The sequence below is a fragment of the Tachyglossus aculeatus genome, chromosome Y4 (genome assembly GCF_015852505.1).
Source record: "Tachyglossus aculeatus isolate mTacAcu1 chromosome Y4, mTacAcu1.pri, whole genome shotgun sequence".
Lineage (NCBI taxonomy): Eukaryota > Metazoa > Chordata > Mammalia > Monotremata > Tachyglossidae > Tachyglossus > Tachyglossus aculeatus.
In genome coordinates, this window is record NC_052096.1 from 13,879,916 (window position 1) to 13,907,903 (window position 27,988).

The following is a 27,988-nucleotide window of genomic DNA, read 5'->3' on the forward strand; positions in this document are numbered from 1 at the left end:
CGAGTGGGGAGGGGCAGGAGGTGGGGGGGGGGGGGTTGGGGCGGGGCGGGGCGGGGTCCGCCCGCGGATGGGGAGGGCGCGGACGGCACCGGGCGATGCTCAGAGCCGGGCAGGGGCCGGGACAGGCGGGCGAGCGCTCGATCATGGCGGGGCCGGCGGGGCCGGCGGGGCCCTGGGCGCTGCTGGGGTGGCTGTTGGCGTGGGCCGCGGGCGTCGGCGCCTGCCCGGCCGCCTGCACCTGTTGGGGCAGCGCGGGGCTGCAGTGCTCCGAGCCGGACCAGCTCCGGAGCCTGGCGCCGCTGGCCGCGATGGAGAACCTCACCGACCTGTAAGCGCCGCCCCCGACGGACGGCTCGGACGGACGGCTCGGACGGACGGCCCGGACCGACGGCCCGGACCGACGGCCCGGACGGACGGCAGAGGGGTCCGGGAGCGGGGGGTGGGACCTGGGGTCTTGGGGCCGCTGGGGCACGGAGCCGGGCACTGGGCCGGGGCACGGGGACAGGAGGGCAGGGGGACAGGAGGGCCGGGGGACAGGATGGCAGGGGGACAGGAGGGCCGGGGGCAGGAGGGCCGGGGGACAGGAGGGCCGGGGGCAGAAGCAAGCGCCACTGTGGGGACCGGCCGGGGGGGGGGGGGGGCGGGCGGTTGGCAGGCTCCGTGTCCCGGCGACGTTTGCAGGCGAGGGGCAGGGGCAGAAGGGGCAGGGGCCGTAGGGGCAGGGGTGGCGGCGGCGGCGGCGGCGGCGGCGGCGGCCGCGGAGGGATTAGCTCGTACCCGATGCCCCCTGGGTCGTTCTTCCTCCCCACCTGCTCCCCATCAGGTCGCGCTCCTCCGCTCTGCCCCGCCGCCCCCTGCCCCACCCAGGACCCCCGCTCTGCCCCGCCGCCCCCTGCCCCACCCAGGACCCCTGATCTGCCCCGACGCTCTCTGACCACCCAGGGCCCCCGCTCTGTCCAGCCACCTCCATCCCATCCAGGACCCCCGCTCTGTCCAGCCACCCCCATTCCACCCAGGACCCCCGCTCTGTCCAGCCACCCCATCCCACCCAAGACCTCCGCTCTGTCCAGCCACTCCCATCCCACCCAGGACCCCCGCTCTGTCCAGCCACCTCCATCCCACCCAGGACCCCCGCTCTGTCCAGCCACTCCCATCCCACCCAGGACCCCCGCTCTGTCCAGCCACCTCCATCCCACCCAGGACCCCCGCTCTGTCCAGCCACCTCCATCCCACCCAGGACCCCCGCTCTGTCCAGCCACTCCCATCCCACCCAGGACCCCCGCTCTGTCCAGCCACCTCCATCCCACCCAGGACCCCCGCTCTGTCCAGCCACCCCCATTCCACCCAGGACCCCCGCTCTGTCCAGCCACCTCCATCCCACCCAGGACCCCTACTCTGTCCAGCAACCCCATCCCACCCAGGACCCCTACTCTGTCCAGCAACCCCATCCCACCCAGGACCCCCTCTCTGTCCAGCCACCCCCATCCCACCCAGGACCCCCGCTCTGTCCAGCCACCAACTATCTCACCCAGGATCCCCATCTCCCCGTTGCGTCGCCCCCAACAGGGTCCCCGGCATCCGGGAAAGGGCGGGGTGAGTTTCAAGGCTCAGAGAGAGGGAGCAGAGATAAAAATAATAATAATGATGGTATTTGTTAAGCTCTTACTATGTGCCAAGCACTGTTCTAAGCGCTGATCTCTCCGCCCTCCGCACCTGGATCTTCCCCTCTGCAGACCCCCCGGCCATCAGCGGCCCCGGGGTCTGGGGAAAAACTCCCCCCATGAAGCTTCCTGGCCCAAAGAGGCGACAGCGCCCGTTCCTCCGCTCGCCCCCTCCCCGCCCCCTCCCCGCCCCTCTCCTGCCACTTCCCACCCCGGACACGCGGAGACGGAGCCTGGCAGGTGCACGGCCCGCTCCGGGAAAGGCGAGGGGCGGGGGGCGCCCAGCCCAAGGCTGACCCCTCTCGAGCCCACCGGCCTTGAGTGGGGGGGGAGGGGGAAGCCGTGTTAGGGTGTTGCGGGGTCTCTGGAGGCGGGGCGGGGGGGGGGGGGCGGCTAATGGCCAGAGCGGGGAGAACGAATGGGCATTGATTTTCAATCTGAATGAGTTATCCCACTCGTGCCAGCCCACCGGGAGGGCCTGGGCTGGGGGCTCCGCGCGAGTTGGGGACAAAGAGAGAGGCTGGAGCGGGTCGCCCCGGAACTCCTGGGTCCTCGTCCGCCCCCGAGTCTGGGGTCTGAGCTGGCCGGGGGAACAGTGAAGTGGTGGCGAGCGTGGGTCACACAGTACGTGTGGTTATCTGTGTTCACGTGTGTGTGGGGGGGTTATATGTATGTGTTCATATATGTGCGCCCCGGCCCCCGGCCCCGCCCGCAGGTATCTGGAGCAGCAGCCGCGACTGGAAACTCTGAGTCTCAGCGATTTGGGCGGCCTGCGGGAGCTGCGCAACCTGTGAGCCTGGACGCGGGGGGGGGGGGGGGGGTCCGCGCCCCTGACCCTGCTGGGGGCGGGGGGTTTCGCTCCTGACCCTGGTTTCAGTTCCGGCCCCACACCCAGACCCTCCCGCACCTACTACGGAACCTGTGGGGCCTGGGGATGCGTTGGCCCTACGCCCCGCCCCGGTCCCACCCTCCCAGCCCCACCCTCTTCTGCTGCGAAACCTGTGGGGCCTGGGGATGTCCTAGGGCGCCCTCGCCCCCATCCCCGCCCCCAGAGAAGCAGCGTGGCTCAGTGGAAAGAGCCCGGGCTTTGGAGTCAGAGGTCATGGGTTCAAATCCCGGCTCCGCCGTTTGTCAGCTGTGTGACTTTGGGCAAGTCACTTCACTTCTCTGTGCCTCAGTTCCCTCATCTGTAAAATGGGGATTAAGACTGTGAGCCGCCAGTGGGACAACCAATGTTCACTTTGTAACCTCCCCAGCGCTTAGAACACTTTGCACATAGTAAGCGCTTAATAAATGCCATGATTATTATTATTATTGTTATTATTGTCCCCGGCTCCATCTCCCGTGCCCCGCCCCTCGCCTTGATCTCGGCCCCTGGAACCTGGAAGCCTCTGGGGAGAGGGTTGGTCCCGGGCCCCGCCCTCGCAGCCCATCCGCTCGCCCGCCCACCCACCCGCTCGCCCTCCTTCCATGCGGGATCTGTGGGCCTCGGGATTCTCTCTGGCTACTCCCCTCCCTGCCGGCTGGCAGGGGCCGGGAGGTGGGGGGTCCCGGGGCCGGGGATCCTCCCGGGCCTCCTGACCCCCAGCCCCGTCTCCTCCAGCACCATCGTCCACAGCGGCCTCCGCTCCGTGGCCCCTGATGCGTTCAGCCACAACTCTCGGCTGAGCCGCCTGTGAGTGGGGAAACGCCTGCCCCGGGTCACGGCTGGGTCACCCACTCTTGCCTGCCTCCCCTGTGACTGGGGCCTGGCAGAAGGTTGGGGAGGGGACTGGGCTTTCGGCAGGACCCCGGGGGGTGGACAGCAGGTAGCTGGTGGGTAGATGGAAGGTGGGTAGTGGATGGATGGCTGGAGGGTGGCCGGAGGGTGACCAGTGGGTGGATTCATTCGGTGGATGGACGGTGTATGGATGGCAGGTGGGTGGTAGGTGGATGGAGGGTGGGTGATGGGTAGCTGGTGGGTAGATGAAGGATGGACAGAGGGTGACTGGCAGATGGACAGAGGGTGGGTGACTCCTTTCCCCCCTTATCTCCCTGGCCCCCCTCGCCCAGCCACAGCCTAGTGCAACTCATATTTATTGAACACTTATTACGTGCAGAACAGTGTACTGAGTGCTTGGGAGGGTACAATGCGAGAGTGTTGGTAGACATGTTTCCTGCCCACAAGGAGCTTACAGTCACAACTTGATCCAGCTGGGTCAGGGAGAAGGGAGATGGTGGCTGTCTTTGACTGTCACAGAGACTCTGTCTTGGACTGTCTGTGTGTCCGTGTCACTGAGTCTCTTACTGTCTTCATCTACCTTGCAGGAATTTCTCCTTCAATGCTCTGCAGAATCTTTCCTGGAGAACCTTCCAGGACCTTCCACTGCAGGAACTGTGAGTGGCTGTTGCAGGAAAAGGCATGTGGGTGCATGATGGTGTGTGCCGTATGTGTGAGTTTATAATAATAATAATGATGACGGTATTTGTTAAGCGCTTACTATGTGCCAAGCACTGTTCTAAGCTCTGGGGTAGATACAGGGTAATCAGGTTGTCCCACATGGGGCTCACACTTTTAATCCCCATTTTACAGGGGAGGTAACTGAGACACAGAGAAGTTGGATGACTTGCCCAAGGTCATACAGCAGACAAGTGGCGGAGGCGGGATTAGAACACACATCCTCTGACTCCCAAGCCCACACTCTTTCCACTAAGCCATGCTGCTTCTCTGTAGGTGTGTGTGTGCATGCGTATGTGTACATGGGTGATGATGTCACCGTAGGACGCTTCCCAGCTCCCCAGGATGCCAGCATTACAGAAACTGGCAGATCAAGATGAGGAACGGGGCGAAGGGTGGTGGGTGGGCCAAGCAGGACGAGCCCCGGGGCTCTGCAGAACACTTCCAAAACCAAAGTGTCCACTCGCTGCTAGGGACACTGCAGGCCCCTATCCATGCTTCCTTCGGAAGCCTCGGCCCAGGTGCGGAGGGAATTAGGCGGGAGCGGGGAGCCTCCCACATTCTCCTCCATCGCCCGCCTTCCACAAGCGAGGATGAGGCCTGCCCCAAGGGCAAAACCTTCCACCGTGTGAAGGCACAGCCTTTCTCCCATTTCCTGGGGAAGACCGTGACGGCACTCAGAGCCACGAGGGATGACCGTCCACGAGGGCCTCTGCACCCCATGGCAGCACTGCTCAGCTCTACACAGGCGGGGCCCAGACCCCCTGCTGAAACCCCAATCCAAGCTCTCCCTCAGCTTTTGCGGCCGTCCTCCATATTCCAAGCTCTCCCTCTGCACGTACCGCCATCCTCTGTATTCCAAGCCACCGCTAATGGTGAACTTCACCTACGAGAGCCTGTGAGGCCAAAAATTCGGCGACACTCGCACACACACAGAACCCCTGAGGAATGGATACAGGATCTCAATCACGCCACCACTGTCCCCATCATCAGGAAGAAAGGCACGAGATTGAACTGAGGCAATCATCGAGGCATCCTATTGCTCTCCTTTGCTAGCATGATTGCAGCCAAGTCTTCCTATATCAACCACCGAAGAATTAATGTGGATCAGAAACCCCCGGATCCTCAGCGGGACAGTGGGCCACGACGTGGCAGCTGGTTGCCATCACTGCTCCGGGTCTGTTAACGGAGAAGGGCAGTGAGCGGCCCCACAACCCCTGGGCAGGCCTGGCGGACTTTACAGAAGCATTGGATAGTGTCAGGAGATCTGGGCCCTGGAAAGTACCCGGCAGATCCAGCCCCCCTGAAAAGCTCATCCAAGTTCTGAGATGGCTTCTCCATGGCACGGCTTTGTCACGGCACAGCTGGTCGGGCCCGACCCCATCACCAGCGGGGTGAAGCAGGGATGGGAAGTGGGCCCGGTCTTGTTCAGTGTCACCTCCGCAATACAAAAAGTGCTCCCCTGACGGGGAGGGGGAGTAGAGAGCACATCAAGAAATAGGCATACTTACATGACTGGAACAACAGGAGGGATGGGGACCTTGGGTACCCAAGTGGTGGGGCGATAGGGTGTTGTGGGGGGTGAGATATGAATCAGGGAAGGCCTTCTGGAGGAGGTGAGATTTCAGAAGAGCCTCGATGATGGGGAGAGCAGCGGACTGCCAGAGGTGCAAGGGGGAGGGCGTTCCAGGCGAATGAGCTAGGTGTGGACGGTGAGAGGGAGGAGCACTGGGCTCAGTGAGTCGGTCGGCTTGGGAGGAGCCAAGTGTGCAAGAGGCAGAATGTTGGCCTAGATGGAGTGTTCCGACCGAGGGCCTTGAATTCCAACCCATTTCCTCTCATGAGCGCTGTTTGACTTCTCTCATGCCTGCAGCCTGATCTCAGTCTGCCTCGCTGCCCCTCAGCATCCATCTTTGCCTCCCTGTCTCGCTCTGTGTTTTAAAAGCCTCACCTGCGCACTTGTGTTCTACCTCGCATCCCTCCTGCTGTCTCAGCAGCCGCTGGCCCTGCCCTGGCTTCCAGTTTGTACCACTTATGGACCTCCTGTTTTAATTTTTTATGGTATTTGGTAAGCGCTGACCATGTTTTAAGCACTATTCTAAGCCCTAGGGTAGATATGAGTTATTCATATACTCCCGTCTCACACAGGGCTCATAGTCTAAGTAGGAGGGAGAACAGGTATTGAATCCCGATTTTGCAATTGAGGAAACTGAAGCTCAGAGAAATGAAATCACTTTTCCAAGGTCACACAGCACACAAGTGGTGGAGCCAGAATGAGAACCCAAGTCCTCTGACCCTCAGGCCCGGGCTTTATCCACTGGTCCCCACTGCTTCCCTGCATCTCTTCAAACTCTTTGGCTTCTCTCTGTCAGGAATGAATTCTAGTCCCCATTTTTGGCACTGGACTGTAAGCTCCTGGAGGATCAGGGATCAGGGATCAAGCGTACTAATTCTATTTCACTCTCCCAGGCGTTCAGTCTCTGGGGCTCTAGTCAGAGGAAGCTCAAAAAGTACCAGGACCAGATTGATCGACGGATCGATTGACAGGATCCGATGTGTGTTTCTGGTGTGAGTGCGAGGGGTGTGTGTTGAGCTTGCATGCCCAGGGCTTGCTGGAGAGGCACCCGGCTGGGGCTTGTGTGTCCCCTCCCTCTCCAGCACCCTCCCTTCCCCTCTCCTTCCCTCTCTTCCCCTCCCCCTGTAGGGTCCTGACCGGCAATCCCCTGCACTGTTCCTGTGGGATCCGGTGGCTGCAGCTGTGGCAGGCCCAAGGGCTGCTGGGGCTTGGCGGGCAGGCCCTGCTCTGCCAGGGCGAGGGGCCTGGGGCCCCCGAGCTCCTGTCTGACGCACCCATTGGGAACTGCGGTAAGTCGGGGACGGGGCTTACGGGTGGTCTCGGGCTGATCTGGGGAAAGTGGTCATGGGCTGATCTGGGGGTAGGGGTCTCAGCTGATCTGAAGGGTTGGTCTTGGGGGACAGGTCATGGGGTCTAACTGGGGGAAGGGTCTCGGACTGATCCAGGGGGAAGGTGACGGACTGATCTTTAGGGTAGGGGAGGGGACAGGAGGTCTGAGTACTTAGCCCCCTCGGTGAGGCCGAGGGGGTTCTGGTTGTTCCCGACTGACTGCCTGCTGCACCCCACCCCCACCTCCGGCCCCTCCCCAGAGCTTCCGATGCTGCAGATTATGTTTCTGAGCCCGATGCCGGGCGTGGGTGGCTCTGTGATACTGCTGTGCAATGTGAGCGGGCAGCCCCCTGCCCAGGCCCACTGGAATGGGGCAGAACTGGAGGACTTCGCCAGTGTTTCCGTGAGCTGGTCCCCACCCCCGACCTCAGCCTCCATCACCCCTGTGCCCCTCTGTGAACCCCCTCCCCACACTGTGACCTCTGTGGCCTGCTAATGACCCTTCCCTGGGAACCCCCCACCATATCTCCCATCCAGACCCCCAGAGGAGCCCCAGGTGCCATGCCCCCTGCCTGCCCCCAAACCCCTATGACCCAGCTGGGATGGAGGGCAGTGGGCTGGGAGGTCATAGTCGGTGGTCCTGAGCCCTGGTCCACCTGGGTGTTGGCATCTCTCCCACCAGGAGTCTTGGGAGGGCAAAGCCCCAAGTCTGACCCTGGCCAACGTGTCCCGGGAGCTGAACCGCAAGAACGTGACCTGTTGGGCCGAGAACGAGGTGGGGCGGACCGAGCGCTCTGTCTGGGTCAACGTGTCCTGTGAGTCCCGCCCCACTGCCTGAGGTCCTCGCCCCACGGCCTGGGGCCTCTGGTCCCTCTCTCTGATTTCACTGGCATCCCCTGCCCCACCCTGCACCAGTATCCCTTGTTTCGATGCCTCATTCTCTTGGGCTCCTCCACCCTGGGTCCCCAGACTCGCAACCCGGTGTCCTTGGCCCACTGCTTGGGGTGTCTGGTGTTTTTCTCTGATTTTTTTCCCCTCCCCAACCTTCACTCTGTCAGGTTCCTGCAGTCCCCGGCCTTGCTGCCCGATGTCCTCGGTCCCACCACCCCTGAGCCTCATGGTCCCCGCTGCCCCTGAGCCCCACAGTCCCTGCTGCCCCTGAGCCCCACAGTCCCCACTGATGGCCGCCACCTCCTCCCTGCCCCCGCAGTCCCAGCCAGCGTCCAGCTGCATGAGCCGGTGGCCCAGCACCACTGGTGTATCCCGTTCACGGTGGACGGGCAGCCGGCGCCGGCCCTGCGCTGGCTTTTCAACGGCTCGGCACTAGTGGAGACCAGCTACATCTTCACCGAGTACCTGGAGCCCAGCGCCAATGAGACCCTGCGCCACGGCTGCCTGCGCCTCAACCAGCCGACACACGTCAACAACGGTGTCTACACGCTCATCGCCTGGAACGCCGGTGGCCGCGCCCAGGCCTCTGTGTCTGCCGCCTTCATGAACAACCCGTTCCACTTCAACCCTGAGGATCCCATTCCCGGTGCGCAGACCCACTGCTCCCCCCTGCCTCCTTCCCGCCTCCTCCCTCCCCCCTGCCAATCCCTCCAGCCCCCAGCCCTCAGGGTTGGGTGCAGAGTGCCGGGGGGCTGTGCGGGGCCCTGGGCCGTGTGCTCGGTACCAGGCCGGGCCACGTGTAAGGTGCTGGGCCGTGTGCGGAGGGCCGTGTGTGTGCTGGGCTGTGTGAAGACAGAGCTCTGGGATGTGTGCATGTGTAGAATGCTGGGCCACATGTGCAGAGGGCCACGTGTGTGCTGGGTTACATGCAGAGTGCCGGGCTACAGTGTGCAGAGCTCTGGGCCAGATCAAATATAAAGCAGTGGGCCACGTGCAGAGAGACAGGTGAAATGTTGTGTTGTGTGAAGAAGGCTGGGCCACACGCAGGGAGCCGATATGTCCACAGCTCCAGATCGGGCCAGATGTAGAATGCTGGGTCGTGTGCAGAGGGCCTGGGGAAGTATTGGGCTGAGTACAGAAGGCCGGGCCAACTGCACAAGGCCATATGTGCAGAGGGCTGCATGCAGAGGGGGTTGGGTCACAGAAAGACGGTCAACCACACAGAAGAGATGATAGAGATCAGACACCTTCCCTGTGCTTAACGAGTTTATGTTCCAACAGGGGAGACAGACAGAAGCAGCATGGAATAGTACTTAGTACTTAGTACTGAGTACAAACCTGGGAATCAGAAGGTCAATGGTTCTACTCCTGGCTCTGCCACTTGTCTGCTTTGTGACCTTGGGCATCACTTCACTTCTCTGGGCCTCAGTTTCACCTTCTGTAAAATGGGGATTAAGACTCGGAGCTTCACATGAAACAGGGATTGTATCTAACTCGATTTACTTGTATTCACCCCGGCGCTTAGTACAGTGCCTGACATGTAGTAAGCAGTTAACAAATACCACAATTATTATAGTCAGACAGGCCAACAGAAGTGATTTACAAATAGCTGGATCAGGAGAGAGAACAAGACCACTGCTGTTGTTCTCAGGAGTCTGGCAGACTTAGAAGAGGAATAAACTGGACAGGGAGAGAATGAGGGGAGATGAGCAGGGGCTGAGGGTTAGGGTCCACCTTAGTGCTAGGGGGAAGTGAGCCCTGGGAAGGAGGAGACTGTCCGGCAGGCCTCCTGGAGGAGGAGGAGGAAGAGGAGGAATAGGAGGGATTTCAGGAGACTCTGAAGATGGGGAGAGCTGTGGTCCAGCAGGATGGGAGAGGGAGGGAGCTCCAGGGCAGAGAAACAACAGGAGGGAGCAAAGATGCTGGAGAGTCGAGAGTGAGGGCTGATGAGGCTAGCGAGGGAGTCAATCAATCTGTCCATGATGGGAAAAGTGAAGAGTGTGAGCTTGGAGGTAGTGGGAGAGGAGAGCAGATGAATAAGGATGAAAGTTGGTGAACAACCTCGGATCCAGTGGTTGAGAGCTGTATGATGCAGTGGGAGATGAGAGCTTTTGGAGGGTTTGGAGGAAGGGGAGGAGTGTGCTGAGGGATGTTTCGGGAAGATGATCTGGGCAGCAGGTGGGAGGAGGGGCAGAATCGGGGAGAGGAAAGGCTGGAGGCAAAGAGCCCAGCGAGGAGGCCGATGCAGTCATCTCACTCCCCCTTGTAAGCGCAATCCAGTGCCTGTCTCCCCAGGGCCCGAGTCCTCCCCCCTGGGGTGGGGGTTGCAAATGGCTAAGACCTCTGCCCTCAGGATAGAAGGGTTAACCCATACTCCACCCCCCCCCCCCCCGTCTGTCTACCTGTTTCTCTCTCTTCCCCCTCCCGGATTTCAGTCTCCCTGTCACCCGTGGGTGAGTACTAAGGACTTTATCAAAGGGGCCTTGGGCACTTACCCTTAAGACCTGTGGGAGAGGGAATTTTACCCCAATCCCTCTGGCCTAGGTGGAGGGTGGGGGGCAGACCCAGGACCCTGACTCAGTCTGGCTCAGTCTGAGAGGAGGGATTTGGAGGGCGGGCTGGAACCAGATCGGGGTCCTTGCTGCCTCCCCTCCCCCTCTCCCTAGCAGGTGGCAACAGTACCACTGGGGACCCCGTGGAGAAGCAGGACGACCCCCCTTTCGGGGTGAGTAGGAGACCGGGGGGCGTCACTGTCTGAGGGAGGAGCCGACTGAGATTCCCGGCCACCTTGCGGGGGTCACCACTCTTGGGCTTGGAGGAGGAAAAGGGGTAGAGGGGAGGCGTGAGACCTGGAGCTGAGAAGTGGGTCAGAATAAAGTTCTCGGACACCCCCGCGGGCCCGGTGCAGTCTGACAGGACCAGGGTTCTCCGACCTCTCCTAGCCGGGGACCTGATGGCTTTGTTGGGAGGGCAGAGGGGGGAGTCAGGGGGGAAAGGAGCAGCAGTCCAGAGCAGGAACTGGGAGCAGGGAGCAGGAGTCCAGGGGCAGGGAGCAGAAGCTGGGAGCAGGAAATCGGGGGCAGGGAGAAGGAGCCGGGGGTGGAGAGCAGGTGGGAAGGGGTGGCAGGGGTTGGGGAGGGTGGGGGAGGAGCCAGTGACGGTTGGGGGGGGGCACTTAGTCAATGTACCTCTCCCAGAGTCCCGGGTGGAAACCAGGAGCTGGTGCCGGGCTTGGAGTCAATAGAGCGGGGCCTCTGCTGGACGCCACTGGTCCTCTCCAGCCCCGTGCTGGCCCCAATCAGTTTGGCGGTTGGTCCTTCCCTCTCTCCCTCCCTCCCTCTCTCCCTCCCTCTCTCCCTCCCTCTCTCCAACCCTCCCCCTCCACCCCGCCAGGTGTCCGTGGCCGTGGGTCTGGCCGTCTTCGCCTGCGTCTTCCTGTCGGGGCTGCTCCTCACCCTCAACAAATGTGGGCGACGCTCCAAGTTCGGGTTTCACCGTGAGTTTTGCCCCTCACCTCCCTCCCGCTCCATCTTCCGGGCAACGTCTCTCTGTCTCTGTCCATCTCTGTCCATCTCTCAGAGAAGCAGCGTGGCTCAGTGGAAAGAGCACGGGCTTTGGAGTCAGAGGTCATGGGTTCAAACCCCGGCTCCGCCACTTGTCAGCTGCGTGACTTTGGGCAAGTCACTTAACTTCTCTGTGCCTCAGTTACCTCATCTGTAAAATGGGGATTAAGGTTGTGAGCCCCCCATGGGACAACCTGATCACCTTGTAAACTCCCCAGTGCTTAGAACAGTACTTTGCACATAGTAAACGCTTAATAAATGCCATCATTATTATTATTATCTGTAAAATGGGGATGAAGACTGTGAGCCTTCTGTGGGACAATCTGATCATCTTGTAACCTCGCCAGCGCTTAGAACAGTGCTTTGCACATAGTAAGTGCTTAATAAATGCCATTATTATTATTATTATTGTTATCTCTGTACTAGAGTCCCTCTGTCTCTGTCCATCTCTTTGCCAGAGTCTTTCTGTCTCTGTTTCTGTCTCTGGGTCTCTCTGACTCAGTGCCAGGGTCTCTCTGTATCTCTCTGCCTCTGTACCAGAGTCTCTCTGTGTCTCTCCATCTCCACACCCGAGTTTCTCTGTCTCTCTCTGTCCCCATGCCAGTAGTGAGGAGGATGATTTAAAAAAGTTCAAAAGTGCTAGAGTTGGTTGAGGGGTTGCTACGACTCAGAGAATAGAACATTAATCGGGGAAGACTTGTTGGAGGAGGTGGGACCTCTAACTCCAAAGCCCGGGCTCTTTCCACTGAGCCACACTGCTTCTCTTATCTGAGTGACCTTGAGCAAGTCACTTCTCTTCTCTTTGTCTCAGTTACCATATCTGTAATATGCGGGTTGGGACTGTGAGCCTCATGTGGGACATGGACTGTGTCCAATCTGATTTACTTGTATCTACCCCAGAGTTTAGAACAGTGCCTGGCACATAGTAAGTGCATAACAATTACCATAAAAAAAAAGAAAAATTCTATGGGGAGAGGTCATTTTTATCCTAGTTTAAATTCATGATTACGTTGACCTATGCCTTACAGAAGGTGACATTTGTTGTGAAACAAAATTATTCTCCTGAGTGGCAGATAAGCATAAATATGCTGTTTGAAACGGGAATATTATCCTGTGTCCACGTTTTGTTTTGTTGTCTGTCTCCCCCTTCTAGACTGTGAGCCCGCTGTTGGGTAGGGATGGTCTCTATATGTTGCCAGCTTGTACTTCCCAAGCGCTTAGTACAGTGCTCTGCACACAGTAAGCGCTCAATAAATATGATTGAATGAATGAATGAATGAATAAATACGATTGAATGAATGAATGTATGTATGTTTGTACATATTTATTACTCTATTTTCCTAGTACATATTTGCTATTCTATCTATTTTCTTTTGTTAATATGTTTTGTTTTGTTGTCTGTCTCCCCCTTCTAGACTGTGAGCCCGCTGTTGGGTAGGGACAGTCTCTATATGTGGCCAACTTGTACTTCCCAAGCATTTAGTACAGTGCTCTGCACACAGTAAGTGATCAATAAATACGATTGAATGAATGCATGATGGTTAGGAGGAGTGGGGTTTGAAGGCAGGGAAGGCTGCGGAGGTGGAGCAGGAGGAACAGGGGAAGCGAGGGGATGGAGGTAGCGGAGTCGGGAGTGAAATGCAGCTGGAAGGTGGGCTCGGGAGCAGCAGAGACTGAATTGGGGAAGAGCAGATGAAGGAAGCAGGGAGAGGAGTGAATCAATCAGTGGTATTTATTGAGTACTGACTGTGTGCAGAGCATTGTACAAAGCGCATGGGAGAGGTAAGGTGTAGCTAGGGGACAGAGAGCCTCAAAGGCAATTGTGAGAGGATTTTGTGTGACACAGGGAGGCAGTGGAAGGGAGCTGAGTGGCCTTTTGGAAGTCCATCTGGACAGTGGCAGCAACGTGGAGTGTAGAGCCGAGGGGGTGTTGTTGTTAATGGTATTTGTTAAGCGCTTACTATGTGCCAGTTGCCATTCTAAATGTTGGGTTAGATACAAGCTAATCAGGGTGGATACAATCGAGGTCCTACATGGGGCTCACAGTCTTAATCCCAATTTTACAGATAAGGGAATTGAGGCACAGAGAAGTGAAGTGAATTTTCCAAGGTCACATAGCAGACAAGTAGCAGAGCCAGGATTAGAACCGGGTGGGAGAGACCGAAGGCCATGAGCCCAGCAAAGAGGCTGAGGCAGTAGTCAGGCCGTGGCCCGGCCTCGGCTTGGACCTAGGGTCTGGGAGCAGGAGTCCAGATGGAGAGGCGGGAGCCGGGCCTGGCCCAGAAGGGTTGGCAGGAAAAACTGTAGGATGGGGCACTCTTTCTTTGTCTCCAGCCAGCATCTCTCTGTCTCTGTTTACCTCTGTGCCAGCCTCTTTTGTCTCTGTCCAGCTCCATGCCAACATCTCTGACTCCTCTCTGTGTCAGCATCTCTGTCTGTGGGCAATGCCAGCCTGCCACTGGGAGCATAGAGTTGGAAAGGGGACTCGGATTTTACTCTGCTATAGTGTACTCTCCCAAGCGCTTATTACAGTGGTCCCCGCACAATAAGCGCTCAGTAAATTCTATTGATTGATTGATGAGGTCTTGGGTGGGAGGGTGAGGGGCAGGCTTCAAAGAGCTCCTAGGCATGGCAGTGGCCGTTTTTGGCCTTTTCAGTCTTGAATGGGGGCCCTGGGGCCTGGTTGTAGGAGAGCCGGCTTTGGGGGTCGGGCAACCCCCTGGGACAGGGGGACAGTTTTCACCCCCATGGAGTGGGCACGTTGTCCTCTTTGTCTCTCTCCACTTCTCTGTCTCTTCCAACCTCTCCTTTGCCTCTCGATCTCTCTGGATCTCTGCAGTGAGCCTCACGTTGTTCAGTGTGGCGAGGGGCACGGGGGTGGGGGGGAAGGGAGAGGGCGGAGGAGGGGAGAGCGGGCCAGGCGGTGGATGTGGGGGAGGGGGGTGGCTGGGAGGGGTCTCCTTGCTCCCAGGCCCTGGGGACAGACCAGCAGCTGCTAATCTGTGCTTGGAACAGAGTCAAACACTAAGTGCAGCAGCAGCAGCAGAAGCAGCAGCAGCAGCAGAGGGTAGTGGCAGCAGCAGCGTCTGGGAGCCGGGCCCTGGGGGAAGCGGCGGGGGTGGGAGTGGGGGGAGGAGGGGAGGGGTGTGGGGACCTGAGACCCGTCCTGGACCCAGTCAGGCCTGAATGAGGGCTCTCTAACCCCTTCCAACCTCGGCCCAGAGAGACGGAGGCTGGGGTGCCCTGGTCTCCTCTTTCTACTCCTCCCCGCCAGCCTCTCCTCCCCATCAACATTCAGCTCCACGCCCCCGCCCCGGGGTGTGGGGGGCGGGCGGGGCCGTGATGATCCCCAAACGGTCTTGGGGTTGCACGGGGAAACGTGCGTGCCCGGGGTTCGGAAGGAGGGTGGGTAGGCTCCGTTTCGATGTGAGGTCCGTCTGTCTGGCTAGTTCTGGGTCTGTCTCTCTGGGGGTGTTGGTTGGAGTGGAGGGGTGTGTGTGTGTATGCGTGTATCTTAGGGATGTGTTTGGGCGTTGACCCTCCCGCCGTGTCCCCGTGTCTCCCCCCCCCCCCCCACGCTCCCCGGGCCCCCGCCCCCAGGCCCTGCGGCGCTGACCCCCGAGGACGGCCTGGCCATGTCTCTGCACTTCATGACGTTGGGCGGCAGCCCCCTGTCGCCGGCCGAGGGGAAACTGGACGGCCTGAAGGGCAACGTCATTGAGAATCCACAGTATTTCTGCGACACCTGTGAGAGGCAGGGAGGCGACGGCCGAGGGAGGCATCGGGCTGGGGGGCGGTCACTGGCGGGGACAGAGTCGGGGGGGGGGGAGGGGGCGGTCACCGCCGGGGAGAGCGAGTCAGTGGGAAGGGGGCGAGGGCTCCTGGGGGTGCTGACCCTAACTCGACGCTCGCGACCTTCCCCGCCCGTCCCGGAAGGCGTCCACCACATCAAGCGTCGCGACATCGTGCTGAAGTGGGAGCTGGGAGAAGGCGCTTTCGGAAAGGTGTTCCTGGCCGAGTGCTCGCACCTGCTGTCGGAGCCCGACAAGGTGCTCGTGGCCGTCAAGGTGAGGCAGGGGGGCGGGCGGGCGGGCGGGCCGCAGGGACCCTCGGCCGCGACCCTCCCAGCCGCCCCCAACGGCCGCGACTCCAGCCTTAACCCCGGGGGCCGGGGGCTGCGGGCCGCCATCTGGGCCAGGGCCAGGGCCAGGGCCAGGGCCAAGGGTCTGCTGACCCGCTTGGGGGTATTGCGGGCAGGCGCTGAAGGAGGTGTCGGAGTCGGCCCGCCAGGACTTCCAGCGGGAGGCGGAGCTGCTGACCACCCTGCAGCACGAACACATCGTCCGCTTCTTCGGGGTCTGCACGGACGGGGACGGGGACCCGCTGCTCATGGTCTTCGAGTACATGCAACACGGGGATCTCAACCGCTTTCTCAGGTCCGCCCCGGCCCCCCTGCTCCCCGCCCCGCCCACCCTGTCCTCCAGCTCCCCACTCCGGCCTCGCCCCCCGCTCCTGGTAATCAATCACATTTATTTAGCGCTTACTGTGTGCAGAGCACTGTACTAAGAGCTTGGGAAGTACAAGTTGGCAACATATAGAGACGGTCCCTACCCAACGGCGGGCTCACAGTCTAGAAGACATCTGGTCCTCACCCTTGCCAGCTTCCAGGCTGCCCCCCCCCTCCCCGCTCCTTGCCCCCCGTCCCAGCCCCTGTGACCTCCCCCTCTCCCTCCCCCAGGTCCCACGGCCCGGACGCTAAGATCCTGCAGAGCCGAGGAGGCCCGGAGCTGGAGTCGGGGTCAGAGCCCGGGCCCGGGCCGGGGCCGGGGCCGGAGCCGGAGCCGGGCTTCGGCCCACTGAGCCTGGGTCAGCTGCTGGGCGTGGCCGTGCAGATCGCCTCCGGCGTGGTCTACCTGGCCGGGCTGCACTTCGTCCACCGAGACCTGGCCACGCGCAACTGCCTGGTGGGCGCCGGGATGGTCGTAAAGATCGGAGACTTTGGCATGAGCAGGGACATCTACAGCACCGACTACTACCGGGTGCGGGCCGGGGGCTGGGGGAGCTGGGGGACTGGGGGCGGTGAGCGGGCTCGGCACCGAGCGCGGCCGGGCCGAGGGCTGAGACGGCTCCAGCCCTCGCTCGCCCCTCCCCGCGCTCAGTGCGGGCCCTTTGCCCCGCCCCCGCCCCGGCCTTGTCTCCCCGGGCTCCCGGGGTCCTGGCGACTGGTTGGGATTCTCAGATTTTCCCTTTTAGCCTCGGCCCCAGGGCCCGATCCAGAGGTAATGGCCAAAGGGGCGGGGGGCAGGGAGAAAGGGAGCAATTAGCCCCTCTTCATCCCTGCGGGCACCAGGGCGGGGAGGGGGGAACTACTGCCTCCTCCTCCTCCCCCTCTCCCTCCTCCTTCTCCTCTCTCGCCTCTCCTCCTCCTCCCCCCCGCCTCATCTCCTTCTCCTCTCTCCCCCTCCCTCTTCCTTTCTCTGTCCCTCTCTGCATCCCCCCTCTCCCCTCCCTGTTTCTCCGTCTCCCTCTTCTCCTTGTCCGCCCCCTCCTCCACGCCGCCCCTGGGCCCGACCTGCGCGTCCCCCAACCCCGGACTCCGGCCCGGTCCCGACGCGTGTCCGCTGAGCGGTCGCCGGTGTCCGTGTGTGCGGGCAGGTCGGGGGCCGCACGATGCTTCCCATTCGCTGGATGCCTCCCGAGAGCATCCTCTACCGCAAGTTCACGGCGGAGAGCGACGTGTGGAGCTTCGGCGTGGTCCTGTGGGAGATCTTCACGCACGGCAAACAGCCGTGGTACCAATTGTCCAACCTGGAGGTGCGGGACTCCTCCCGCCGCCACCCCCAGCCTCGGCTCTCCTCTGCCCTTGACCCCATTTTCATTCCCCGGGTGCTCGGACACGGTCGGGCGCCACCGAGCCACCTGGTCTCTCGAGTCTCTCCCTTCCCGGCCCGAGCACCCAGGGATTTCTGCGCGCCTTGCGCTCCGGCGAGGGGCTTGGAAATGGCCGGGGAGCGGGGCCGGGAGACCCGTGAAGGGGGGGGGGGGGGTGGGGGGCTGTGGGAAGGGTCAAGCGGGTGTCGGCAAACTCGCCGATCGACTGGACGTGGAGGGATGGAGGGATAGACAGACTCACCCACCCCTTCTCCCTACACTCCCGCCCGACAGAGGCCAGCCGCTCCCCTCTGATGCTTCCTTCCTTCCTTCCTTCATTCAATCGCATTTACCGTGTGCAGAGCACTGTACTAGGCGCTTGGAAGAGTACACTAGAATGACAGACACAGTCCCTGCCCACAACGAGCTTACAGTCTAGAGGACGCCGACTCTCCCCCAACATGGCACAGAGGCTGAGCCTTCCCCCCCCCCGACGCCAACCGCCCCCACCCCCCGACCCCCTCCCGATAATCTGAACTCTCCCAAGCGCTTAATACAGTGCTCTGCACATAGTAAACGCTCAATAAATACCATTCAGGCTAATGATGATGATACAGCCCCCCCTCAGGGGGCAGAGGCCGAGTGAGTCTCTCCCGATACCGCTCCCCTCCCCCGACCCTCCTCAAGGGTTAGAGGCTGAGTCCCCGTTGTCCCCCGTTGTCCCGCCGCAGGCCATCGAGTGCATCACGCAGGGCCGAGAGCTGGAGCGACCCCGGGCCTGTCCGGCGGAGGTCTACGGCATCATGCAGTCTTGTTGGCAGCGCGAGCCGCAGCAGCGTCACAGCATCCGGGACATCTACAACCGCCTGGAGGCCCTGGCCAAGGCGCCCCCGGTCTACCTGGACGTCCTCAGCTAGCCCCGCTCCCTCACGCACCCTCATCATCCGGAGGGGCCCAACTAGCCTCTCCCCCACCCTCGCAGCTGGTCGGCTTGGACATTTCCAGCTAGTTCCCCCCCCCCTCTCCCCCAACCCGGTCTTTCTGAACATGCCCACCTAGACGCATCCCCATGTATCCCGTCTGTCTGGGCATCCCCAGCTAGTTGCACCCCCATGCATCCAATCTATCCGGACGTCCCCAGATCGTTGCAACCCCATGCATCCAGTCTATCCGGATGTGCCCAGCTAGTTGCACCTCCAAGCATCTAGCTAATCTGGACGTCCCCAACTGGCCTCACCCCACGTGACCAACTTTTTGGACGTCCCCAGCTAGCCCCATCCCCACACTCTTGGTTTATCTGGACGTCCCCAGTTAGACCTACCCCTCCACGTGCCCTGTCTACCTGGGCATCCTCATCTAGACCCACCCCCACGCTCTTGGTTAATCTGGATAACCCCGGCTAAACCCACCCCAACACGCAGTTCTTCAGAACATCCCCAGCTAGCACCCTCCCCCCCCACCACACACTCTAGGTTTTTCTGGGAGTCCCCAGCTAGACACTCCCCCCCAACGTGGCTGATCTAGCTGGAAGTCCCCAGTTGGCCCCACCCCCACACTTCCGTGGTATTTGGACTTCCCCAACGAGCCCCAGCCCCACCCCCATGCTCCTGGTCTAGCTGGACGTCCCCAGCTGCCCCCCTCTAAAGGGAAAATGCCCTTCCAGCCCTCTGTGGCTCTTGACCTTGTCCTCCAGGCCTGCCGAGGAAGGGGCTGGCGAGCGCTGAAGAGCCTCCCAGTCTCACTCCCGCTTGCTCTATATCTGTCGGAGTCTCCATCTTAACCTGAAGAAACATGGGTGGGATCCCGGCAGCGGGAAGTTCAAGCGGATCGGTGCTGAGGGTCTGGGGGTCCAGGTTGGGGTGGGGTGGGGAGAAGGTGCTGTAACGCATGGATTACAGAATCATGACCATAATATTTATCCTTGCCTCTGACTTTGCTTCTATTCTTGGGGACTACTGGGGAGGGGTGGGGGTCCCCACAGTTTTTCTCTCAGCCCGGGGAGGCCAGAACCAGTGTGGCATAATGGAAAGAGACTGGGCCTGGGAGTTGGAAGACCTGGGTTCTAATCCCAGTCGTCGTGTTTCCTTGGGAAAGTCACTTGACTTCTCTGTGCCTCAATTTCTTCATCTGTAAAATAGAGATTCAGTCCCTGTTCTGTCTCCCTCTGATATGGCGAGCCCCATGTGGGGCAGGGACGGTGTTCAATTTAAATATCTTGTCTCTATTCCAGGGCTTAGTCCCGTGCTGGGTACACAGTAATTACTGAGCACATACCACGATGATGATGATGATGATGATGATTAGGAACCTGTGAGGGCTGCAATTCTCCCATCATCCTCTTCCTGACCCTGGATAGGGGGTGGTTGGAGATGGGAGGGTCCCTAACCCAGAGGTGATTTGGCTGCACTAGCTCATCTGGCTCCAGGAAATGGGGGGGGGGGGGGGGCGGAGAGGGGCGGAGAAGCCCCAAACCTCTTGCAAAAAGTCTTGCCCCACCCCCCACCCATCTGTCTCGTACTGTCCCTGACTTCCAATCCATCAGTATTTACTGAGTGTCTACTGTGTGCAGAGCACTGCATTAAGGAAGCAAGCAAGCAGTCATATTTATTGAGTGCTTACTGTGTGAAGAGCACTGGACTAAGCTCTTGGGACAGTACAGTATAATAGAGTTTGTAGACACGTTCCCTGCCCACAATGAGCTTCCAGTCTAGGGGGGAGACAGAATAATAGACATGAATAAATAAATTACGGATATGGACCTAAGTGCTATGGAGCTGAGGGAGGGTGGATTAAGGGTGCAAATAAAGAGCAAGGGCAAGGCAGAAGGGAGTTTGAGAAGAGGAAATGAGGGGTTAGTTGAGCTTTAAAGGACTCATGGAGGAGATGTGGCTTTCATAAGGCTTCGAGGTTGGGGAGAGTGATTGTCTGTCAAATATGAAGAGGGTGGCTGTTCCAGGCCAGAGGCGGGATGTGGGCATAGGGGTCTGTGGCGAGATGGATGAGATCAAGGTACAGACAGTAGGTTGGGATTAGAGGAGCGAAGTGTGCGGGCTGGGTTGTAGCAGGAAAACGGCGAGGTGAGAAGCAGCATAGTATAGTGAGAAGAAGCATGGTGTAACGGATAGAGCACGGGTCTGAAGGTCATGGTTCTAATCCCAACTCTGCCACTTGTCTGCTTTGTGATGTTGGGCAAGTCACTTCAGTTCTCTGTGCCTCATTTACCTCATCTGTAAAATGGGGATTGAGATTGTGAACTCCACTTGGGACGGACTGTGACGACGATGATGGTATATATTAAGCACTTCCTATGTGTTAGGCTGTGTCCAACCTGATTTGCTTGTATCCACCCCAGTGCTTAGAGAAGCAGTGTGGCTCAGTGCAAAGAGCACGGGCTTGGGAGTCAGAGGTCATGGGTTCAAATCCCGACTCTGCCGCTTGTCAGCTGTGTGACTTTGGGCAAATCGCTTAGCCTCTCTGTGCCTCAGTTACCTCATCTGTAAAATGGGGATTAAGATTGTGAGCCCCACACGGGACAACGTGATCACCTTGTATCCTCCCCAGCGCTTAGAACAGTGCTTTGCACATAGTAAGTGCTTAACAAATACCAAAATTATTATTATTATTATTAGTAGTATAGTTCCTGACACATAGCACTTAACCAATACCACAATTATTAATTATTATTATTATGACTAGATAGGAGGGGGGTGAGGTGGTTGAGCACTCTAGACAGTAAGCACTCTAGACTCTAAGATCCCTGTGAGCAGGGAACGCGTCTTTCAACTCCTTTGTAGTGTACTCCCACAAGGGCTTGGTATAGTGCTCTGCACATGGTCAGCGCTCAATAAATACCACTAACAGATCTTTGGGGTTAGTACATCAGAGTAAGGAGATACGGTTCCTGTCCCCTGCGAGTTCATAGTCTAGGGGGAGAGACAGTAATTGCAATAAATGCCAGTGGCTCCCGGGGACCAGGCTGGTCAAACTCGAGAGGGGATGGGGGAGGGAGGGGGGCTCTCCTGCCGGCTCCTGGATGTGGCTCAGGGAAGGTTCGGGGGGGGGGGGGGTCAGTGCAGCGTTGGGAGTGGAGGGGGCTCCATTTGAGGCAGGGGGATCTTGAGGAGGCTGAAGCCCCAGTCCGGGCCAACTCTGACCAGTGACAGTGGTGGACCTTGGCCGGAGGAGGAAAGGAAGGATTCTGGAGAGATGGTGAAGCGAGAACCGTCAGATGAACATGGAAAGTTGCAAGAGAGAGATGAGCCGAGAGTAATGCCAAGGTTGCAGACTCGAGACTTCTCGCTCAGTCCCTCTCTTTCTTCCCCTTTCTCCCCATCCTCCCCATCCTCCCCATCCACCCTCTTCCCCGCTTCGCTGTCCACCTCCTTCCCTTTCCCCTGGTTCTCGTGCTCCCGCGCCTCCCCTAATCGAGTCAGCCTCCAGGTGCGCCCCCCCCCCCGCCCCCACCGGGAAATCAAACGTAGTCAGAGCCCTCAGGCCCCGCATTAAACCAGCGCCCCCCACTCCGCCTCCGGTCCTTTAATTACATCTGCTTCTTATCGCCCGCCACTGCCCGGGGGCGGTGGCTAATGCGCCCTTGACCTGAATCGGAGGGCTGATTGCTGACACGTGATCCCACTCCTCCGGGAGACGGGGGATGGGGACACGGGGACGAGGGGGGGATGTGGAGCCCCCCCGTCCCCGGTCCCCGTCCCCGTTCGTCCCGGGTCAAGCCCGAGTGGGAGTCTTCTTCTTCCTGGGGGATAGAGGAGAGGAGACAGATCCTACCCCACACGCCCCTGCCCGCTTCCCCCCTCCCCCCACTCCCAAGGTTGCTCAGAAGCAGGGCGAGGGACGGGATGGGCCGTCCCCGATGGCGCTTTGAGATCCCCGGCAGATCGGAGATGGGGGCGGGGCGTGCCGGGAAAGGGCCGGTCCGCGGGGAGGGAAAAGGGAAAAGTTCCCGTGGGCGGCCCGGGAGACGCAACTGGAGAAGCTTCATCGATCGGGGGCAAACAGGAAAATCAATGTCCTCGCACGGACCAGACACCCGCCCCGCCCCGGCCCCTCTCTCCTTCCCCCCGAATTGACCTAGACCTTCCCGGGTTTAGGTCTCTACCCCCGGCCCAACTTTAGACAATCCCCTCCCCATCCCCGCCCTCCGGCCCCTACCTAGACCACTCCCCACCCTCCCTCCAGCCAGGGCCTAGGCCCTTCCCCATTTTCCCTCCGACCCAGACCTAGACTCCTCCCCCCCCCTCTCTCCAGCCAAGGCCTAGATCCCTTCCCATTTTCCCTCTGACCTAGGCCTAGACCCCTCCTCACCCTCCCTCAGGCTTGGGCCTAGACTCCTCCCCACCCTCCCTCCAGCCAAGGCCTAGATCCTTTCCCATTTTCCCTCTGACCTAGGACTAGACCCCTCCTCACCCTCCCTCAGGCTTGGGCCTAGACTCCTCCCCATCCTCCCTCAGGCCCAGAACTAATTCCCCCTTCCCTTTCCCACCCCACAGAATCCCCAGACTCATTCTGCCCGCTGCTCTCCAGGGCCTCTGTCCCTGGAGTCTCTGTTCCTCCTCCTCCTAGTCCTCCTCCCCCACCCTAACTCAGCTCCTTCCAGGAAGCAGGGACGACGGCAGTCCGCCCGGCTTCTGCCAGGAACCCCACCCGGGGAAAGGGGAGGCTGGGAAGGGGCCTAGTGGGACCCGGGAGCTTCTCTTGACTTCCCCACAGCTGTGAGGGTACGGGAACTTGGCTGGGGCATGGGGAACGAGTGTGGGGCTAGGGTGGGAGGAAGGGAGGGGATAGTTTGGTTCTTCTCCAGCCTCCTCCCTGAACTGCTGGGTTTCTTTGGGCAGATGGAACACTTTCTCTGGGCCCTCCTGGCGAGGGGGGAATCCTGGGTTCTGGCTCCACAAGGGTCCTTGGGACCCTTCTCTCTCTGGACTTTTTCAGAGTGGATTTGGGTGGGGGGACGGGGAGGGCAGGGAACGGGGTTGGGGGCCACCTGTTCTCCATCCCAGCACCCCCTCTGCCCTTCTCTTCCTCCTCTCTTTCCTCCCCCACTCCACCCTTCCTCCCCTCCCCACTACTCCCTCCCACCCCTTCGACTCTCCCCACTACACCCTAGCTCACCCCTTCCCCCTTCCTCCCCTTCTCCCAACTCCCTAGCTCATCCTGAATCTTCTCCCTCTCCAGCTCCCCCTTCTCCTCTGCCCCTCCCCCGGCTCCCGGGGGTTCCCCGTCCATCGACCCCCGCTCCCGCACTTTCTCCATTTCATCTCTCTGGCCGCTGGGCGAACGCGGCCTCGGGGACCGTCCTAATGTACTGACCCCGCGAGGTAATTAACAGGCGCGGGCGGGGGGCCGGACCGGTGGCCTGGGGCGGGGGAAGAGAACGAGAGCGGCAGGGACTGAGGGGGCGGGCCTCGGGAGCGGGCGCATCTCCGTCCGAATGCCCACCTAACCGCCTAGGCTGGTAGCCCCGCGCTCCTTCCGAGAGCTGGTCCTCGGGGTGGGGGCTGAGCTGGGGTCTGCCAGAGAGACGAGTGGGTGGGGTTGGGGGCGGGGTCCGTCGGCCCCCTTCCCTCCCTCCTTCCCGGCTATTCCTCTTCCCTTTTCCCTTCTCCCACGGTCAGCGGCGCCTGGAGCCTCAGCCCCCAGCCCCCCGCCCCCTGCCCCCCGCTCTAAAATGGAAAGTTTCTGGGCTCCGGCGCCATGGCCGTCCCAGAGAGGAGGCCGGAGCCCTTCGGCTCCCTCAACTCAGGTTCATCTCTGGCGGGAGCCTGGCCGTTCCGACCAGCTCCTCTCCGGCCCCTTTCCCTCCAGAGACCTTCAGAGACCCCAGACCCTGGCTGGGGTAACCAGGGCGGAGCACAGAGAGCGTTGTGCCCCATCTCCAGAGTCCCGCGCCTTTAGGCGGTGGCCTTGGGGCGAGTAACTGGAGGGGCGCGTCTAGCCGGGGGAGGGGGCGGGTAACCCCTCTCCTCTCCTCGTGCTTTCCAACGGGGAGGGCCTTTGAGATCTCTGGCCGAGAAAGAGGGGGAAGGGACATTTCGGAAGCTTCGCTGGCCCGCTGCCGGGATCCATGGCGTTGCCGGGAGAGGGGCTGGGAAGCTGGGGAAGTCAGGGGGGACCGCGGGAGAGGAGTCGGAGCCTTCTCCGCCGAATGGGCCTCAGTTTTCGGTTTCGACAGCTCAGACTGGTGGTGAGGGGGTGGGCGTCGGAGGGTAGGGAGGTGGGGAGATGATGGGAGGTAGGGGTGGGGAAAATTGGGTGGGGGGGTGGAAGGAGGGAGATGGGGAAGAGAAGGAGTTCTGGATGGGTTTTAGGGGTTGGAGGTGAAGGAAATGAGGGGTGGTGACAAAGGGAATAAAGGATGGGGGCGAGGGGGTTGGGGCATGAGGATGAGGGCGATGGGGGGGATGAGGGATGGGGGGAGTTAGGGGGGGCGCAGCATCGAGACCGAATGGGCGGTGCCTCTGTGAACGAGCTGCAGCCTCTACACTCCAGTCCTTTGGGGATCTCTATGGGGATCCTCCCCCCTCCCTCCTTCTCTCCCTCCCCGAGGGAACAAGGAGGCGGGGTAAGACGCTCCTCAATCCCCGCCCGCGGTCGGTCTCGCCCCCCCCTTCCCACTCGCTCTCGGCGCAGGGAGGGGGCAGGAGGTAATTAAAGTCTGAGAGAGGCAGCCGGGTCCCTGGGGAGACGGCCCTAATGTCCAAATTAATCTCCGTCCGGCCTCGGGGGGGACAGCCAGGGCCCGCCCTCGCGCCTCCCCCCCCGCCCTTCGGCTTGCCTGCGGTGGCGGCGGGGGTCGGTACGCACAGGTCCGAGCGGCCAGGAGCCCGGGGACCCGGCCGTCTCCCCGCCCACCCCTTCTCTTTTCCCATCTCTCCCCCACCCCGGCCTCCACTTAGCTATTCATAGAGCTGGTCCATTAGACAACCGCAATTGATGTCAAGTCGCTGTTAATTGTCTTCCCGCGTTTCTCTAATCACTTCAGCACTAGCCCCTCCCCACCCCCTGCCGCCCAGGCGGCACATTAGCGAGGCCCCAGCCGCCCCCACCCCTTCTCTAGCAACCCCAGCCAGACCACGTATGGGCTTTTCTCTCTCTCTCTCTCTCTCTCTCTCTCTCTCTCTCTCTCTCTCTCTCTGTGTGTGTGTGTATTTGTGTCGGAGCCGGGAAGCAGGGGAGCTGGATATGTGACTGAATGAGTGTAAACTGGGACCGGGGGTCAGGGTGTGATGTGTGGTGTGCGTGTGGTGTGATGTGTGTGGTGTGCTTGTGAGTGTGCTGTATGTGTGTGTGGTGTCTGTAGTGTGCGTCCGCTTCTGTTGTTTTTGTGGCAGGTTGGAGGGTATTTGGGTATGATATGAGCGTTGCGTGCGTCTGTCTGGGTGTGATGTGTGTGTCTGGGTGTAATGCGTGTGTGGGCTGCGTCTGGATGTGATGTATGTGCTGAGTGTGGGCATCTCCTGGGCGGGCACCTTGTCGGGCACCCCTAGAGGCGCCATAGGCTCTGGGCACCTCCTATGTCTATTTACCATCTTTTCGCTTTCTGGCGACTCCCAGCTCTATCCTGTTTCCCTTTCTGCTTCCACGAGGCGAATGCGGGATACCCGCATTCTGCATACTGCATACTGCAAAGAACAGTGCTTTGCACATAGTAAGCGCTAAATAAATGCCATTATTATTATTATTATTATTATTATTATTCTTACCCGTAGCCCATTACCAAGCGCCCACGAAGGTTTTGACGCGCAGGGGCCATCGGCCCCGGAAGCGACTGCAGCCCAGCGCCGATGCCCCCGTGGTCAGGAGCCAGGTCCACGCCCTTAGGGACCCCAAACGTCTGACCCTAGGCAGCTCCTGCCGAAAGCGAAGGCCCCTGCTCAGCCGGCGCTCACTAAACACCGTAGTACTCTGATTATTTGTCCAGCATCTCCCCCGGCCCCGACACACACACGCTTCCAGGTGACAGCCACTGGACTAGGGGCTTGGGGACTGAAGAATAACCAAGTGATATGTTTCTGGCCCAAGGAGTTTATCTTCTCACAGTGGAGACAAACATTTATTTTGTAGTGAATTTTTCTTTCCTGAGTCGAGCAGACAAATATGACGAATAGGAGGCCTTCCCAGATTGAGCCCCCTCCTCCCCTCCCCATCCCCCCTGCCTTACCTCCTTCCTCTCCCCACAGCTCCTGTATATGTGTATATATGTTTGTACATATTTATTACTCTATTTATTTATTTTACTTGTACATATTTATTCTATTTATTTTATTTTGTTAATATGTTTGGTTTTGTTGTCTGTCCCCCCCTTCTAGACTGTGAACCCGCTGTTGGGTAGGGACCGTCTCTATATGTTGCCAACTTGTACTTCCCAAGCGCTTAGTACAGTGCTCTGCACACAGTAAGCGCTCAATAAATAGGATTGCATGAATGAATGAATGAATGAACGTGGGTAGAGATGGCTTGTAGGGGTGATCTGACTCGGAGTTGGGAAATAGCTTGTTGGAAAAGGTGCGATTTTAGGGTTAGGGATTCGCCCTCTCCAACGGTCTCCAAAAGCCCCCGTTTCCCTCGTCATTTCCGGTGGGGTAAACTGAGTCAAGGGGAGGGGGTGGCTGAAGAGCCGGGTGAAATGCTCCATTTTAAAGGCGTGGTGGGAGGGGAAGGGGCTTCCGGGTTTGGGGTGTCAGATGAGGCGGGGGCTGGCTCTGGGCCGCTGGTCTCTGCTGCCATCCCATGGCACTGGACGGCACCACACGCTGGCAGATTCCTTAATTAATAATAATAATAATAATAATAATAATAATAATAATAATAATAATAATAATAGCACTTGTTAAGCGCTTACTATGTGCAAAGCACTGTTCTAAGCGCTGGGGAGGTTACAAGGTGATCAGGTTGTCCCGCGGGGGGCTCGTAGTCTTCATCCCCATTTTACAGACGAGGTAACTGAGGCACAGAGAAGAAAAGTGTCTTGCCCAAAGTCACACAGCTGACAACTGTCGGAGCCGGGATTTGAACCCATGATCTCTGACTCCAAGGCCCGTGCTCTTTCCACTGAGCCACGCTGCTTCTCATCAATCAATCAATCGTATTTGTTGAGTGCCGACTGGATTTAGAGCACTGTACTAAGCGCTTGGGAGAGTGCAATATAACCGAGTTGGTTGTCACGTTCCTTGCTCACAACGAGTGGATAGAGCAGAGGCCTGGGAGTCAGAAGGATGTCTGATGTGTGGCCTTGGGGAAGTCACTTAACTTGTCTGGGTCTCAGTTATTTCATCTGTAAAATGGGGTTAACAGTGTGAGCTCCATGCGGGACAGGGATTATGTTCAACCCGATTAACTTGTATCTATCCCAGTGCTTACAACAGTGCTTGGCACATAGTAAGTGCTTAACAAGTACTATTATTACTATCACAGTCTAGGGGAGTGGTTCAGAAATTAATATAAATAAAAAATTTACAGACCTGTGCATAAGTGCTGTGGGGCTAGGGTGGGGTGAATACCAAATGCCAAATGCTTACCGTGTGCACAGCATTGTACTAAGTGCTTGAGGGACTCTAATATAACAATAAACAGACACATTCCCTGCCCACAGTGAACTTACATTCTAGAGGGGGTGACAGACATTTATATACATAAATGAGTT

At 59.5% G+C, this 27,988-nt stretch overlaps 1 protein-coding gene across 3 annotated transcripts; it reads left to right on the top strand.

The window, feature by feature from the left end:
• The first annotated feature begins 232 nt into the window (after positions 1–232).
• Positions 233–19,170, top strand: NTRK1 (neurotrophic receptor tyrosine kinase 1). 3 transcript variants are annotated; one of them, XM_038768683.1, is made up of 17 exons: positions 233–328; positions 2,377–2,451; positions 3,265–3,336; positions 3,969–4,037; positions 6,803–6,963; positions 7,264–7,406; positions 7,686–7,818; positions 8,214–8,540; positions 10,330–10,347; positions 10,561–10,619; positions 11,288–11,390; positions 15,058–15,204; positions 15,394–15,524; positions 15,715–15,893; positions 16,196–16,496; positions 17,113–17,271; positions 18,060–19,170. In XM_038768683.1, the coding sequence occupies exons 1-17, from the start codon at positions 309–311 to the stop codon at positions 18,243–18,245; spliced, it is 2,283 nt and encodes a 760-aa protein (XP_038624611.1). In that variant the 5' UTR covers positions 233–308; the 3' UTR covers positions 18,246–19,170. The 3 variants fall into 3 exon arrangements, with proteins under 3 accessions (XP_038624611.1, XP_038624612.1, XP_038624613.1); XM_038768684.1 differs by having other exon boundaries at positions 10,564–10,619; XM_038768685.1 differs by lacking the exon at positions 10,330–10,347.
• The last annotated feature ends 8,818 nt before the right edge of the window (positions 19,171–27,988 follow it).

What these genes read in the sequence shown, in the direction of transcription:
- NTRK1 (XM_038768683.1), top strand. Translation starts at nt 309, where the DNA reads ATGGAGAACCTCACCGACCT. An exon ending in GACCTTCCACTGCAGGAACT is followed by an intron (nt 4,038 to 6,802) that starts GTGAGTGGCTGT and finishes CTCCCCCTGTAG; the next exon opens with GGTCCTGACCGGCAATCCCC. An exon ending in CTCCAAGTTCGGGTTTCACC is followed by an intron (nt 11,391 to 15,057) that starts GTGAGTTTTGCC and finishes CCCCGCCCCCAG; the next exon opens with GCCCTGCGGCGCTGACCCCC.